At 38.8% G+C, this 14,263-nt stretch overlaps 1 protein-coding gene across 3 annotated transcripts in view; it reads right to left on the reverse strand.

Annotated features, from left to right (window-relative positions):
• Positions 1-385: 385 nt before the first annotated feature.
• LOC142053375 (ras-related protein Rab-10-like) overlaps positions 386-14,263 on the reverse strand; it is a 31,955-nt gene continuing 18,077 nt past the window's right edge. For 2 of the 3 annotated variants that reach the window (XM_075084946.1, XM_075084945.1), the window contains 2 exons: positions 10,192-10,293; positions 386-767 (listed from right to left, as the gene is read on the reverse strand). In XM_075084946.1, coding sequence (XP_074941047.1) covers positions 693-767; positions 10,192-10,293 — 177 coding nt within the window. In that variant the 3' untranslated portion in view covers positions 386-692. Of the gene's footprint in view, positions 768-7,156; positions 7,245-10,191; positions 10,294-14,263 lie in introns of all 3 variants that reach the window. The other variant, XM_075084944.1, reaches the window with a different exon arrangement.

The following is a 14,263-nucleotide window of genomic DNA, read 5'->3' on the forward strand; positions in this document are numbered from 1 at the left end:
TGCATGAATTATTTTACAGAACAAGAAAAGTTTATATTAGCAAGATAATTATTACTGGATCCATTCTGTTGTTCTATGTTTTCTGCCTTCTATGGAAGGTTCAGCAATGTCCTGATCATGCGTAGGGCTTATTCTTTTCTCTCAGGCCTCACCTTTGCAGCCTCCCTGTTCAAGGGTATTCAATTAACACACAGGTTTCTGAAACGGATATAAAAGAAACAAAGCCAGAACTTCCCAGAAAATTATCTTAGGGGACTGCAGCTACTTAAAGAGATGTTATCAGGTGGATAGCGTAAGTGATTTCATGTATCAGAATGTTGCCTGTGTGATGATGTCAATGTTCATTACATTAAAATCTGGTATAAATAACACAGGGAAAAAAAAGTCAAGTTAATTTTTTTTTTTTATTAAAAGTAGTACACTTAGATTTCATTCCTGCAAACATTTGTATGCAAATGCAGTCATCCTGTGAAGCATCTAATAATTCCAGAGTCAGATAATTGTATTAACTTCACATTAGAAATATGAAAATATAATATAAACATATCAAAACATTTGGCAACAAAGTTTGTGTAATACAAAGGATGCCTAAATACCGTGTTTGGGGATTACAGGCTCACTTTTAAAATCTTGTATGTTCCTTTGCAATAGTTAATACTTTCTGAAGAGAAAATGGAATAAGAAACAATATTTCAGAACGCACAGCAGGTTCTTTTCTTACTTTCATTTAGAGCCACAACATCTAAGTCATATAATACACAGGATTTCTGTAAAACAAACAAATGCAAACAATTAAGATAACTAGAATGCAACAGTTGAAAAGCTTGAATTTTCACATATTTAAATACGTAAAAGATTTGGTGGGGTCACTGGATATATCTTGCCTTTGAATATTTAATTAAAAGCTTGCAGTTTTATAATAAATTAGATGGAGACTGATGCCCATGCAAGTCCCAGCTTGCTATATTTACATTCTCTAGCTGCCTCACACATCTCCCCTAACTCTGAAGGTGACTGGTGATAGAAAGTCTTTTGAGGAGACCCTACAAACCATATGAACTCATCCTGTAAATCTTTACCCACATGAATTGTTCTAGATGTACAGGTTCTTCTGTTGACTACACCAGTTTTCATTAATTTGCAGTTACGTACCCTTATCTTTGAAATAGTGAGCACGGGGTGCAAAAATCCAGTTGAAAGGAATAGGGAAATATAGAACATCATAGAATCATAGAATAATTTAGGTTGGAAAAGGCCTTTAAGAACACCAAGTCCAACTGTTAACCTGCCAAGTCCACCACTACACCATGTCCCTAAGCTCCACATCTACACGTCTTTTAAATACCTCCAGGGATAGTGACTCAAAACACTTCCCCGGGCAGGCTGTTCCAGTGCTTGACAACACTTTTGGTGAAGACATTTTGCCTGATATCCAGTCTAAACCTCCCTGGTGTAGTACCCATTAAAAAAAACCGCACAGGCTATTAATTGTTATAAAGGATGTTAACTTGTTTTGTGAAATTCACTAAAATTCTCTATTTTCTTGCCTCTATTTAACAACCAGGAATACCCCCAAATGGAAACAACTCAGTCTTTATCAAGATAAACTATCAAAAAAGCACTCCACCCTTGTAAAACATTTATGTACTGATTGCAAAAGCAGATTAAAAAAAAAATAATCAGCAAAACCAGGACTCTTCCTTTCAGCAATAAACGCAAGTAGATAATTAGTGCTGACCAGAGAAACAATCAAACCCAGTTGTGCAATACAGTAAGGGTACATGTTGTAATCTTGTACTCTAGAACTATGAAAACTGAACCCTGAACTCAGGCACAAAGACACAGAGAATATTGTCAGATGCCTAGGAAAGAGGAATGTACTGACTTCTCTACTTGCCATTCTCCTGCCTGCTTCTTGGCAGGTTTACCAAGTATGTAATGGTAATTCACAGAGAAGTAAGTGCACCACTGGATTCACCACATTCCTCTCTCAACCCAAACCCAACAGCCATAAACAACCATTTCTGACAATAAAGAGAAGCTTCCAGAAAGGACAGCTATCTAAGCTGCAATTCATGAAATTCAAAGCACAGGAAAAAAAAGGAGGCGGGGAAAAAAGGCATCATGTAGTACAATGCTGATCACGGTTAAGAATTGATAACTTACACATACAATGTCACAGGGTAGTTGAACATCAACTACATCCAGGAAGTTCACCTCAAATTACTCAGCTGAATCATAAAGAGGGGAAATAAAAGGTTCCCCCATGTTACAATAAGCCTTGTGCCTCTTTGACTGAGAATACGCTACTCTACCTAAAATTCTGGAGAAGACGCATGAAATTTGTTTCCTTTTTCCTTCTGTAGCCATAGTTTTAGCTCCTCTAGCGTGCTGTCTGCCCCGTGCCAGGGCCATCACCACGAAGAGAGTGGCTGAGCCAATTCCTCCCTGGGGCTGAAGGGACCCAGGCAGCCTTCCACAGTGCACACTGCTGGGGAAGAAGATGAAACACCTGTGAAGGGATCAGAAGTGATGGACAGAGGCAGGAGCAGAGGGCAGGAAAGGTATCGTAGCATCTAAACCTCAGGGTGGATGCCGAAGCTGCCATCAATAAAATTACTAACACTTACTGTTCTGACTCTAGGGTACTGGAAGACTGTGACTTACTGATTTTAGGAGTTACTTGTCATTAGTCACATATAAATCATGTATGAAGAAATACAGCATGTGTAATTTTATTTGGTTTTTTTTTTTGTTGGAGTGCCAAGTACCAACAGACATGACATTTTTATTACCCTTAAGAGTTTGCACAAATTCCAACATGCAGCTTCATAACTTGTGATTTGTTTTAATTTTTTATGCAGTTGTGTAGGGTGCTTGAGCACAGACATTAGCCATTACTATTGGTGCTAGGTGGAGACAGTATTTGATAGTCTTCAAGCGTAGACAGTAAATGTAAAGTATGAAGACCTTTTTGAAAGAGGGAGCAAGGCTGAACCAAAAGTACACAATCATAACCTCGTCATCTCACATCTCAAGTAACAAAGACACCACTCTGGTTTAGAGATAAGATTTGGGGGCGGGGGGAAGCTTTGGAAGTTAATGGTACAATAAGAAGTTTAAATTCACTCTATTGAGACCAAGAAATAACACTGAGCATTGATTATTGTGGACACAAAATAAGTTGGTTTTGTTTCACTCCTGCTTCTTCAGAAGAAGAAAAGAATTCAGTTTAAGTATTAAAAGAGTTCTAGAAAAATCCCTGCTTGAACAATTTCAGAAGTCAGGTTTCGCTTACTTAACTTTAGAGGAAACAGAAAGTATTGCAGGTTATATCTAACTTCATGCTTTGAGTTAAAGGGGAGAAACATGCATGTTCCTTAAATACTGATGATGCTTATTTGCAAATATTTTACTACTAAATAGTATTTTGGGTGGCGAGTAAGCTGCTCATGTATCCTTAGCAAGGATCCTCAGTACTATAAGTGATTAAAAATGGTGAAGCATATTTGACATTGAAATGGTTCATAAAATCTGTGAATTCATCATCTGATAGTAGCTCATCTAACACAAATTAGCCAGGACAGAAAGACAAGAACCACCTCTCCGCAAATAAAGAAGAGATAACAGTTTGTTTTAAAAGCCATTTAAAAGTTGAGGACTTTAAGAATCACTTCAGTTTGATAAGACTATTCCAAACAGGATCTTCATCAAGCAAATAAGGGCCTGGGATTCATTTAAGCAAATTGTGCTGTACCACATTTAAAAAGTACACATTCATAACCTGAGGAGACGGAGACACTACAAGCCCTGCATAAAGTGCTGAAGGAACGATCAAGCGAGCCCAAGCAGTGCTCAACTTCAGCAGAGCCTTGGACGAGGTGGGGCACCCTCCTCTCCTGAAATTACAGCAGGGAGGTATGCAAATCTCTCCCACTTACGAGAACAAGGCCGGCAGCATTCCTTTTTCAGGGCTCCCTGAACACTAACAATTCCAGCTCACATTTCAGCTCAGCCTGTTGGAACTCACACCCCCACAAGCCAGCCAACAGCAGAAAACTGGGAAAAGGGGAGAAGAATCAAAACGGTACTGAGAATCTCAGATTTCCACTTCAGCATCTTGGGCAAAGTGGGGTTTTGAAAATACTGCCACAGGCACAGATGCCGCTGTACCTGGCAGTGATTTTAGTAAGATGTTGAAACCTCCTGCTATCAAATACTAGGTTTTCCTGTTAAACAGTGCAGCAGACACGTCTCACCTAACAGGCAGGCATCTATTTAAGCTGGTTTTAAGCTCTCTAATGAATCAGTGCAGAAAATCAGACAAGATGAACTGCTCCCCACAGCCGGCTGTCTCTCTGCCCCAGCTCTAAGCAGAATTTGTATCACTGGTGTGCAACAGATCCCTAACTTCTAGACACAGGAATTGTGATGAGATGGCTGAGATGCCAAATGTTTTTACAGTTTTTGCCCTTTTTTTTTTTTTAAGTCAGGGAAAGAAAGCTAAGCTGGTATACAAAGGCAAATACAATAATAAGGGAAGCTCCTTGAATGGCTTCTAATGGAGTAAATTTATGAATCTTAGTTAAGATCAGCTGCCTGTTTCTTGCTGTAAAACTGCTCAGATTAGCAGTGTCAGATCAAGTTGGATTGACCTACTCCGGCACCATTTCTTGGTATTTAGATACTGGTTATTTTGGAGGTGGGGTTGACTATGGGTTTGGAAGAATTTCAGTCTATACATTTCAGTACCCTCAAGAAAGGCAGACCTGGAGTGCCTGTGGGAAAATTGTGGGCTTTGGAGAAACAAGCAGAAGGGACTGTAACTGCAGTTACTATTATTTATGACTTCTTGAAATTCCAGAGGTTTTTGTTCCCTCTAATGACAAAATTATTATACTTAACAACCACAACCATTTTGTTTGTATTTAAATGATAGTTTGACAAAGATTGGCAAAACATGGCAGAGAACTTCATGCAACCAAGTTCATGTGACTTCTGTGCCTGAACTACCAGTAGAGAGGGTTCAGTTATTAAGATCAGTCCTGCCATTTTCTTGGCGTGTATCTTCCCTGTATTATGTAATTCAAATTACTTGTTCAAAACACAGGACAGTCCTCTCACAGCAGGAATGGGCAAGACAGGGCACAGGCAGTATCAAGCAAAAGCTAGGGATGTATTAGCAGGGCAAGCGATCACTGGGGGGACAGGGACAGGAGCAGGAGAAAATGTGGGGTCAGGCACAGCAAGGTCTTACTGCTGCAGAACACCTTCCTCAAGAAATAGCAAGTAAGTCCTTGCTTCCAGAGCCTGCTAGTCCACAATGTCTAAACCTCCTAACCCACTGGCAAAGTGTGGGTCTCTATCTCCCTCTTCTGTCAATACCACGTAGACTATAACAATACGGTACTGCAATTAGTTACTCCACAAACTTGAGAAGACAGCTGTGCTTACTCTGTGTTACTCTAAGGTTCCTCAGCCCTACAGTTCATCTATGTATAGATTAATATAGATGCACCTCAAAAACCCTATTTAAGAGAGCAATCTGGCTTCAAAGTCAAGATCTTGCAGAAGCAGCGAATGCCAGAAGTATGTAACATTCCTTTGGTCTCCAGGGGTTTAATTTATTTCTCTTCAATCATATGAAACCATATAGGCTGAGACATGGAGTCCTCTATAACCAATGGAGAGAGAAAGGCACCTCCAGAACACAATTCTCTACTAAAAAGATCTGTCTCTCTTCATTGAACAGAGATGATTCCAGACAACCACACCAGACAAGTCATGTAAATTTTAGCTAAGGTTGCACGCCAAGATGAATCTCATCCCCTATACTCAAACACTGTGATTAAGTTTTGATTTACATGACCTAATTATATGCTACTGTATCCAGAAGAATATCTGGCTTATTCAATGTCCAGAACAGATTTTTTTTTTTTAATTAAACAAGATAGTGTAGTAAAATTATGCCCTACATTGCACTAGCACTGAGTTGGTACTATTTATCCTCTTTGCTTTAATCTCTGTACCTTGTTTCCCATGTGTGCAATGCTGAATATACTACCTAATATTACTGAGAAGGTTATGAAGATAAAAATCTAAAATAGATCTAAAATACAGCATTACAAGCATTATGAAAAACCTCATGAAGAAATTAATATTCTGTGGTCAGTACAAGATAAACAAAGGGCAAATAAAGCCCGGGGCTCCATGCGTGCCTAAGGATAACAAACACTAGAAGTTCACTGCTGGAGACACAGCGATCTTTTGGACAAACAATTCCATGAACCTTGGCAATAATGAAATCCAATTCCCTACAGATTTCAGTCTTGCAGTGAATTAAATTGGATATCTGCAATGCAAACTCCAGCTGGAGTGGCTGGTTGAATAATTTTTCAGTCTCTCTGTGTAGTCATCTCTGTCTAACACTATGTGAACTAATGCTGAAGACCTTCCTCCTGCAGAGTACTCTGCTCCTCCTCCACCCAGCACCTTATTTTCAAGGAACTCCTCGGTAGCTTAATTCTCTTTTAGTTTGACCTGTTAAATTTGTTTAAAATCAGCTAGCAAGTTCCCAAGGTACTTCAGAAGGAAAGGAATTGGGCACACAGCACACAGTGTAACCTCAAAAATCTTGTTGCCTTAGGAGAGGAAGGTAAAGAGATCAAGGAGGGACAGAATTGACACCTGCTACCCCTGGAATGTTAATCTCAAATTACATCCAGCTGTTAAACATTAAATGTTTCTCTAAACAGCACAAGGAAGATTCTTAAATGGATTTTGACTGTTCTCTGCTCAGCAGATATATGTTTATTTAATATTATATGAAAACAATCTGAGTAGTCAATCACTCTTGGGAGGCAGGCAGAAAATAAGTTTTGGTTAGTTTTATAGTGGTCTTCAGAAAAGGGCAAAACCTTTTATTTTTTTTCTTTTTGTTGAATACAGTTTCCCTCCTTCTACTCCTAGTTTAGAAAAATACCAACCACCACACCCACGAAGACAGAAACACAAAGGCTTGTAATATTTTTTTAAAAAGCTAGTTGAGAAGAGTACTGTTTCAGCCATGAAAGCAAACAACACAGAAGTGTAAATACTAACTGCATTCCGGGTGGTATTGTTTTGGTTTTGGTTGTTTTTTTGAGGACTGACTCACCAGTACAAATTCCAGTTCACTGGCAACCCAAAGCATTAATGAACAGCTGCCATCTATTAAGGAACAGGTTTAGGCATACCTGAGACTCCTAAGAATTGTGAATAAATAAAACACTTGTTATTTGTCAACATGTCTAAGCAAGCCGCTGGAATAAGCTGCATCATTAACATTCATTCCCACTGCAGCCTTTCGAATACAATCAAATCAGTTATTATAACTGATCAGTTTGAAAATCGTGCGTTCTCAGAAATATGGAATGACTTCTTAGCTCTTACCAGTGTAAGCTGTCAAATAACATCTGATTGTTTTAATGAGACTACTGCCCATGTAAATTAGAACTGTAGGATTGAGATCCAGCACAGAATGGCTGAGACGATAAATATCATAAAGGTCAAGCAGCGCTTTAGTTATCTGAATCGCTGGGATACAGAAGCCTTCTCTCTCCCTTAAGCCCACTACAAGTAAAACCACAAGAGAAGAGATAGGCAAATGCAGCACAAAATAATGACAATACAAACATGCTTTCTTTTTTTTTTTCTCTAACACATTTTAATGTGTTTTTTTTCCCATCCCTCCACTGAACCACAACTTGCTCTAAATTTCAAGAGAATCAAGAAGCTCACTACTTTTCTATGAGCCCTGTAACTCTGGACATTGATTTTCCCCATCCACAGGAGTGTTTTCTGATTTAGTGAATAAAGAACTGCCTGTAGTACCTAGTGAACAGGAGCGTCCCTAAAAAAATCCTAAATTTCCTCAGATGAATACAGCATACTGCAATACATCTGAAAATGGCCTACTACCTGCCAGCCTGCCCTGCCTATCTCTCTTACTTCTGAATGACCTCCACATACTTCCCAAAAGCATGGCCATAATAGACTTTTTTAGGAAGTTCCTTAAAACAAGTTTCCTCCGTGGGACTGGTAAAGCAGTGACATGCTTCCACGGAAGCATCTCATCCATCTGGGACAGGTGGTCCTATTGCAGAAGTAAGGGAGGCTCAATATCCTGCTACCTCAGACACAGGTGTCTTGGGCCAAAACACTGTGCAAAGCTGTATCTCCTTTTTATAATCAGCAAGTACCTATCTTACCACTACAGAATGGATGTACGACCGAAGTGATCTCAAATTGGCATCTATCATGTTATTTTTCACAGCTACTAGTCACACTTCCTACTGCATTCTCCCTTCTCCAAAATTTGATCAGTTAGAGGAAGTTAAAATTCAAGTACTACATTCAGATTTCACAGTTTTGTGAACAAGCAAATTATTTTGTCGAACCTGAAAATCATGATGAAACTGTATGGTAGACTTTTTTTTTTTTTATGGTGAACTCTTTCTTATCAGGCCAGTGGCAAAACCCATGGGGCTAAAGGAGTCCTTGTTGAAATCAACAAATGCATTTCACTAACAATGGCAAATTATACACCAAAGTAATGGTACGTGATGCCCCATCAGGGATTGCAAACATTTCTAGATAAGGTGAAACTAGAAACAGACAAACTTGACAAATTCTCATGGACACATTTTCCAAACACACATACACGCACGCAGAGTGTACAACTGTATTCCCGAGCACCTCTAACGAAAACCATGCAGCGGTATAACATTTTCAACATGGTCTGAATTTGTTTTTATGTTAACACTACAAAAGCCATGAGTTTTCATGAAGATGAGTAGGAATACTCAAGTTCCACTAAAGTAAAATAAGTGCAGGTAATCTTAATGTGAGAAATATCCAAATATAATTTCTGCCCACTGCAGAGAATTCTCTCAGGTCTTACCCAAACGCACTGCACAGAAATGCTCGCTTCACATATATTTGCCTTTGCAGTGGTTAAGATCATAGCTATTGTTTTGTAGTTTTCATGCTTCACGCTAACAAATATATTCTCTATTTAGAGTAGACAATGTCTTTTCATTCACAAGAAAATCAGAGTTATCTTATTTGAGGCTGATTGCCAACTATTCAAGGACCTGCCGTGATCCTCCTGTTCCAGATGATATTTGACTGTTGAGTGGCTGAGCTTCATTTTCATGCTAAAGGAATCAAAAGTTTTGGGTTTTTTTCCTTTTTTTCTCCCCCAAAATAGCCAACTACAGCTTGTGTTGTTGTATAAAACGACAGGACCTTGATTTAGAAACATTCCAGCCCTGAGCTATTATTCTGACCATCCCCTATGGCTACTTAATCAAAACACTGCAACTTGTGACTTGGTCAGTAATTTTGCTCATTTATCTTTATTATGACTCCAAAAGTATTCAGAATGGAAGGTTAGTTTTATATAACTAATATTGGTGATGAATGGCAATGATAATGCATTCCATGAAGAACATCCATTAATGTCTAAAACAATATTCCACTGTCTAAAAATAAATTGCAATGCAAAACATTTTCAGAGCTAATTAACAATAATTCAGTCCTGCAAAAGTATTGGAACTCTGACGAATAAGGACCTTTAAGCCAACACACTCAAGGTGGCTTAGAGATGCTGACTCTGACAGCTACAGTATTGATTCTACCACTAATTAACTCAAATCTTTAGGTCCTAATAACTTCAAAAGCACTAGCGTAAATCATGGAAACAAACAGCTATGAACTTTGGATAAAACATTTGCTTGCTGAACATAAAAAGGTCTGCTCATTCCATCAGCACGCACCATCTTCACCGTGTGCATATTCTGTAGAAACCTACAGGAAAAGGAATCTTCCTGGCACCGAAGTGGAACTACTCTAGAGCTGTTAACCTCTCCCTTGAAGAAAAGCATGGGAAGGAAAGCCACAATTGCAGTTTTCCTGAACGTTCACCTTCTCTCTGAACTGTATTACTTGCTCCGCTCTTCTGTTGTTCTCTTCTCCCCATGTTTCTCCTCTATATGTCTACAGCTACATGATCCCCCCAAAATATTAACTCCATAATGCAAAAACAGCACTGGCTGTGCTTTGCTAAAGCTCATCTGTATTTACAATCTTGTTTACTCAATCTGTCAAGAAAAATCTCTCATTTTCTTTCTACTCAGAAAAGGAGCCTACCTTTTCCAGTATTTCCTTAGTCAAGACTGAGAACGCATCCTCAATGTTCACATTATCTTTAGCGCTGGTTTCAAAAAAGGGTATTCCATGTTCCCAAGCAAGCTGAAAAACAAATGTAGGCAATGAGATGAACAGTCTTGAGGAAAAAAACACTTGTTAAATCTAATAGCAAGAGACATGAAGGTGTTCTGACAGCTTCTAACATGCTATATAAACACCAGTTAAGTAAATGTCAGCTCAGTAAAGTACTCTATATTCATCCTCAGTTTATAATTTTCAGGTAACTCTTAAAACATTATTCTTAAATTTGTTGCATTTTCAAAACATCTTTTTTAACCTATCTTTACTTGTAAATAAGAAGAATAAACTCTAGTGGGTCTGTTCTCAATGTTTTGATTTATTCGGAAAATGAACTGCCTCCTAGGCAATTATTTAGAGGAAACTAACAGAGTGCCTGCAGAGGAGTATAGATAAAAATGTGACAAAAACTGTAGAAAAAGAGGCGTGATGAAATATAGAAAAAGAGATGCTCCTTTCTACCAGAGAGAGAGAAGCACAGAGATAATAGGCAAGCAAAGAACAGATATGTATGCAAAAATATATTACGGTAATAGAAGAGAGAAGATACTTAGAAGAAAGGGGCAGCATAGACTTTACATTGGTTGATTTTATTTATTTTTCTCACGTTCCCTCATTTCCAGTGTATTTCCCTTAGATATAGCTTAGAGATATGTTGGCATAAGGAAAAAAATAAACCCAATAAAATTCATAGCTTTTTAAGGTCCTAAACTTTTTCTGATTTATACAGTTAAATACAGAGAAACAGTTGCATCGCTGCCTCCCAAGGGAGGGGGACAAGATGAAATAGTATCTGCCAGAAAAACATAGTGGGAAAGCCTATTTATTCCCTTTGCAATGGATCCCTTCTCAGTACACATCTGGAGAAGACAATCCCCGGCAAAGAAAATACCATACTGCTTATAATCTATATAACTACTGACCACTTAATGACTTATTTGGAAGGCTCTTCATTGGGATAAAAATTCTAATGTTGGAAGTTATGTTTGCTTTCCATGAACTCCAGAAGTAAAAAATCAATGCTTTCCAAAAATTCCAAAATCAGGCATGAAGGTACAAGAACTGCACTTCAAAATGCTAGACAAAATATAATAAAGATTATATTGAAGCTCGAAAAAAAAGTAAGGAAAATGGTTTCTCTTCCAAAATGCTATAAGAAAATATAATTTTGCAAATAAAGATGAGATCTGGACTGTTTCTTAAAGACAGATTGCTTCATAAGGGAATCTAAAAATCCAGCTGACTGCTATGACCTGTTTTCCATACTGCAGCAACTTGTTATGGGAAGTTAAGATCATTTGACTATTAGCAAGTGTCAGTGCAAAACAATGATGCATAATGGTTCATAAAGAAAAATACAGGCAATAAAAAATACTGGACTAATAAAGTGGAGAAGACTGGTTTGCAGCTTATAAAGTACACAGAATCTACTCTTAAATATTCCTTTTTTCTTTCTTGTGTCATGTAACAGATTCCCAGAGGCTACTTACGTACAAACTCTGATGAACACAAACCATTTTAATCATGGAATCAAAGAAATCATTTGGAAAGATAACCCCACTCGAAATGTGACTACTGCCCATACAATATGGGTCAGACATGGTTTTGCCTACCTGAGTCTTGAAATCTGCCAACGACAGAGATTCTATAACCTTTATAGCCACATCACCCTCCTAGGGCAATTGGTTCTCCTTACCTCCAACCTGAACCTCCCAAGCCAGGATTTGTGCCTGCTGCCCCGCGCTTTATTGCCTGCCTCTGCTGAGAAGAGTCTATTTCTGTCATACTTCTAACTACACTTCCATTGCTGTAGACCAGTAACGGCTCCTTAGCCTCCTCTTCACCCAGCTCCCTCAGTTCTCCTCATGGATTGCTGGTACTAGACCCCAATCATCTTTGTAGCTGTCTGCTGACCCCTCTGCAGTTTCTTCCCACCCTTCTTAAAATGGGAGAGCCGAAGCTGGACACATTATTCCACGTGGCCTTGGCAGCACTAAGTAGGGGGGGTTATAATTTCCCTAGATCTACCATTCATCATCCTTCTAATGTAGTCCAGTATTAAAAGCAGTAAGAGAACATTGTTGACACATTCAAGCTGGTGTTCATTGTAACCTGCTGGTCTTGTTGCAGTGAGTCATGCCTGGGATTATTCCATCCCAGGTATGAATCTTTGCACTTCTTACTGAATCTCATGATGTTTCTGTTGACCCAGTTCCCAAGTTTACCAAGGTCCTACAGAACTGGTGTTCTCCCATTTGGTGTGGCAGTCACACCCCTTAACTTCATGTCACAGGCAAATCTCCTTATATCATCAGCCAGATCACTGACGAAGACGTTGAACAATGTGAGCCCCACTACACATTCCTGAGGTACTCTGCTCATCACCAGCTAACAACCAGACACACAGCCTTTGATCGCTACCCTTTGCCTCTGGTAGTCCAGCCAATTTTCAGGGCACCTAATGGTCCACTTGTCCAGCCCACAATTCCTAACTTGCCAGTGAGGATGCCATGGGAGGGGGTGGCAATAATCTTATTAAATTCAAGATATATCACAACTACCGCTAGTCCCTTGTCCACACAGTCATTTCTTAGTGTCATGAAAGGCAACCAGGGTGGTGAAGCACAATTTGCCCTCTGTTGACTATTTCAGATTGCCTTTGAGTCCTTTATGTCCTTGGAAAAGCATCTGATGACAACATACTCCATGATCTTTCCACTGGCTGAAGCAAGGCTGGCTGATTATGGTTCCCTGAACCCTCTTCCTTGCCTTTTTTCAAGACAGGTGTCATGCTGGCATCTTTCTAGTTGATGGGGATCTCTCCCAGCCACCATGATTTTTCAGAGTTGGCTAACAATGGCCCCACTTACATTGACCACCTCTTTCAGCACAATTGGGTGAACTTCATCATGTCTATGGATGCATCCAACTTTCCTAAGCAGTTTCTAATCCAATGCTTTCCCGCTGCTGGCTGACCTGCTCCTTCCCAAACCATGCCAGTACATGCAGAGGTCTGGGAGCAAGCTCCATCTGTGAAGACCCATGCAAAATAAAAATTAAATAAAATTACATTTTAAAAACCCTTGAGTACTTCAGCCTCCTCTGTATCATGTTACTACATTGCCTGCTACACCTATCAATGCACCCCCATTTTCTCTGTATGTGCATAATACTGGTCAAAGATGATTAACGTATTTATTATTCCAATTCATCTTGCATACTGATAAGTATTGTGGCAAGCAAGTCCTCTCAAAATATAGCAAGATGCAAAAAAAGCCCAACAGTGTAGTGTTGAAACAGCTGGAATATGAACACAGCTTTGGCTACTCCCTCATGAAGAAACTTGAAAGGCACATTCGAAGAATTACTTTTTTTTTTGCCTTTGGGAGCACCTTGAATAGCTCCATAAATAAAATACCTAAATAGATTTACAAACCTATGGGTATTATGCTACTGGGAAATGTTATTTTATATTATCCTTGAGAACAGTTTGGAGATCTTGAGTGAAATAAGCTCATATCTTACTTATAATAACAAAATAAGAGATGCCAATATCACTTCCAAGGTGAAATTTAATTCCAATTGTTCGTTTCTTTTAAATCAAAATATACTACTTCCTAGCAAAGTGCTGCTACAATTTCTTAGTGTTGAATCAGAGAGATGTGTCTGAAATATTCCTAGAACCATGCAGAATTGGTTTTTTTTTATTTGTATTGGACCTATAAAATCAGCTCTGAAGTCAGGCACATGAAGACAGCAAAAGCAAAAAAAGGAAGAATATTTTACTTGGCTCTTCTGTTAGAAAGATTTGACAGGAGAAAACTGGCCACATTCTACCAAGTGATATGATGTTCAACATTTGTATTTTTCAGAGAAAAAGACAATGTTGGGGGGGAGGAGAATGGAGGAGCCCAAGAAGGTTGAGTTCAAACTTTTCTCAAGGTCAGTAAATGCTATTAATACTTCATAGTGTTAAAATTGAATATATCAAAAG

The sequence above is a fragment of the Phalacrocorax aristotelis genome, chromosome 2 (genome assembly GCF_949628215.1).
Source record: "Phalacrocorax aristotelis chromosome 2, bGulAri2.1, whole genome shotgun sequence".
NCBI lineage: Eukaryota > Metazoa > Chordata > Aves > Suliformes > Phalacrocoracidae > Phalacrocorax > Phalacrocorax aristotelis.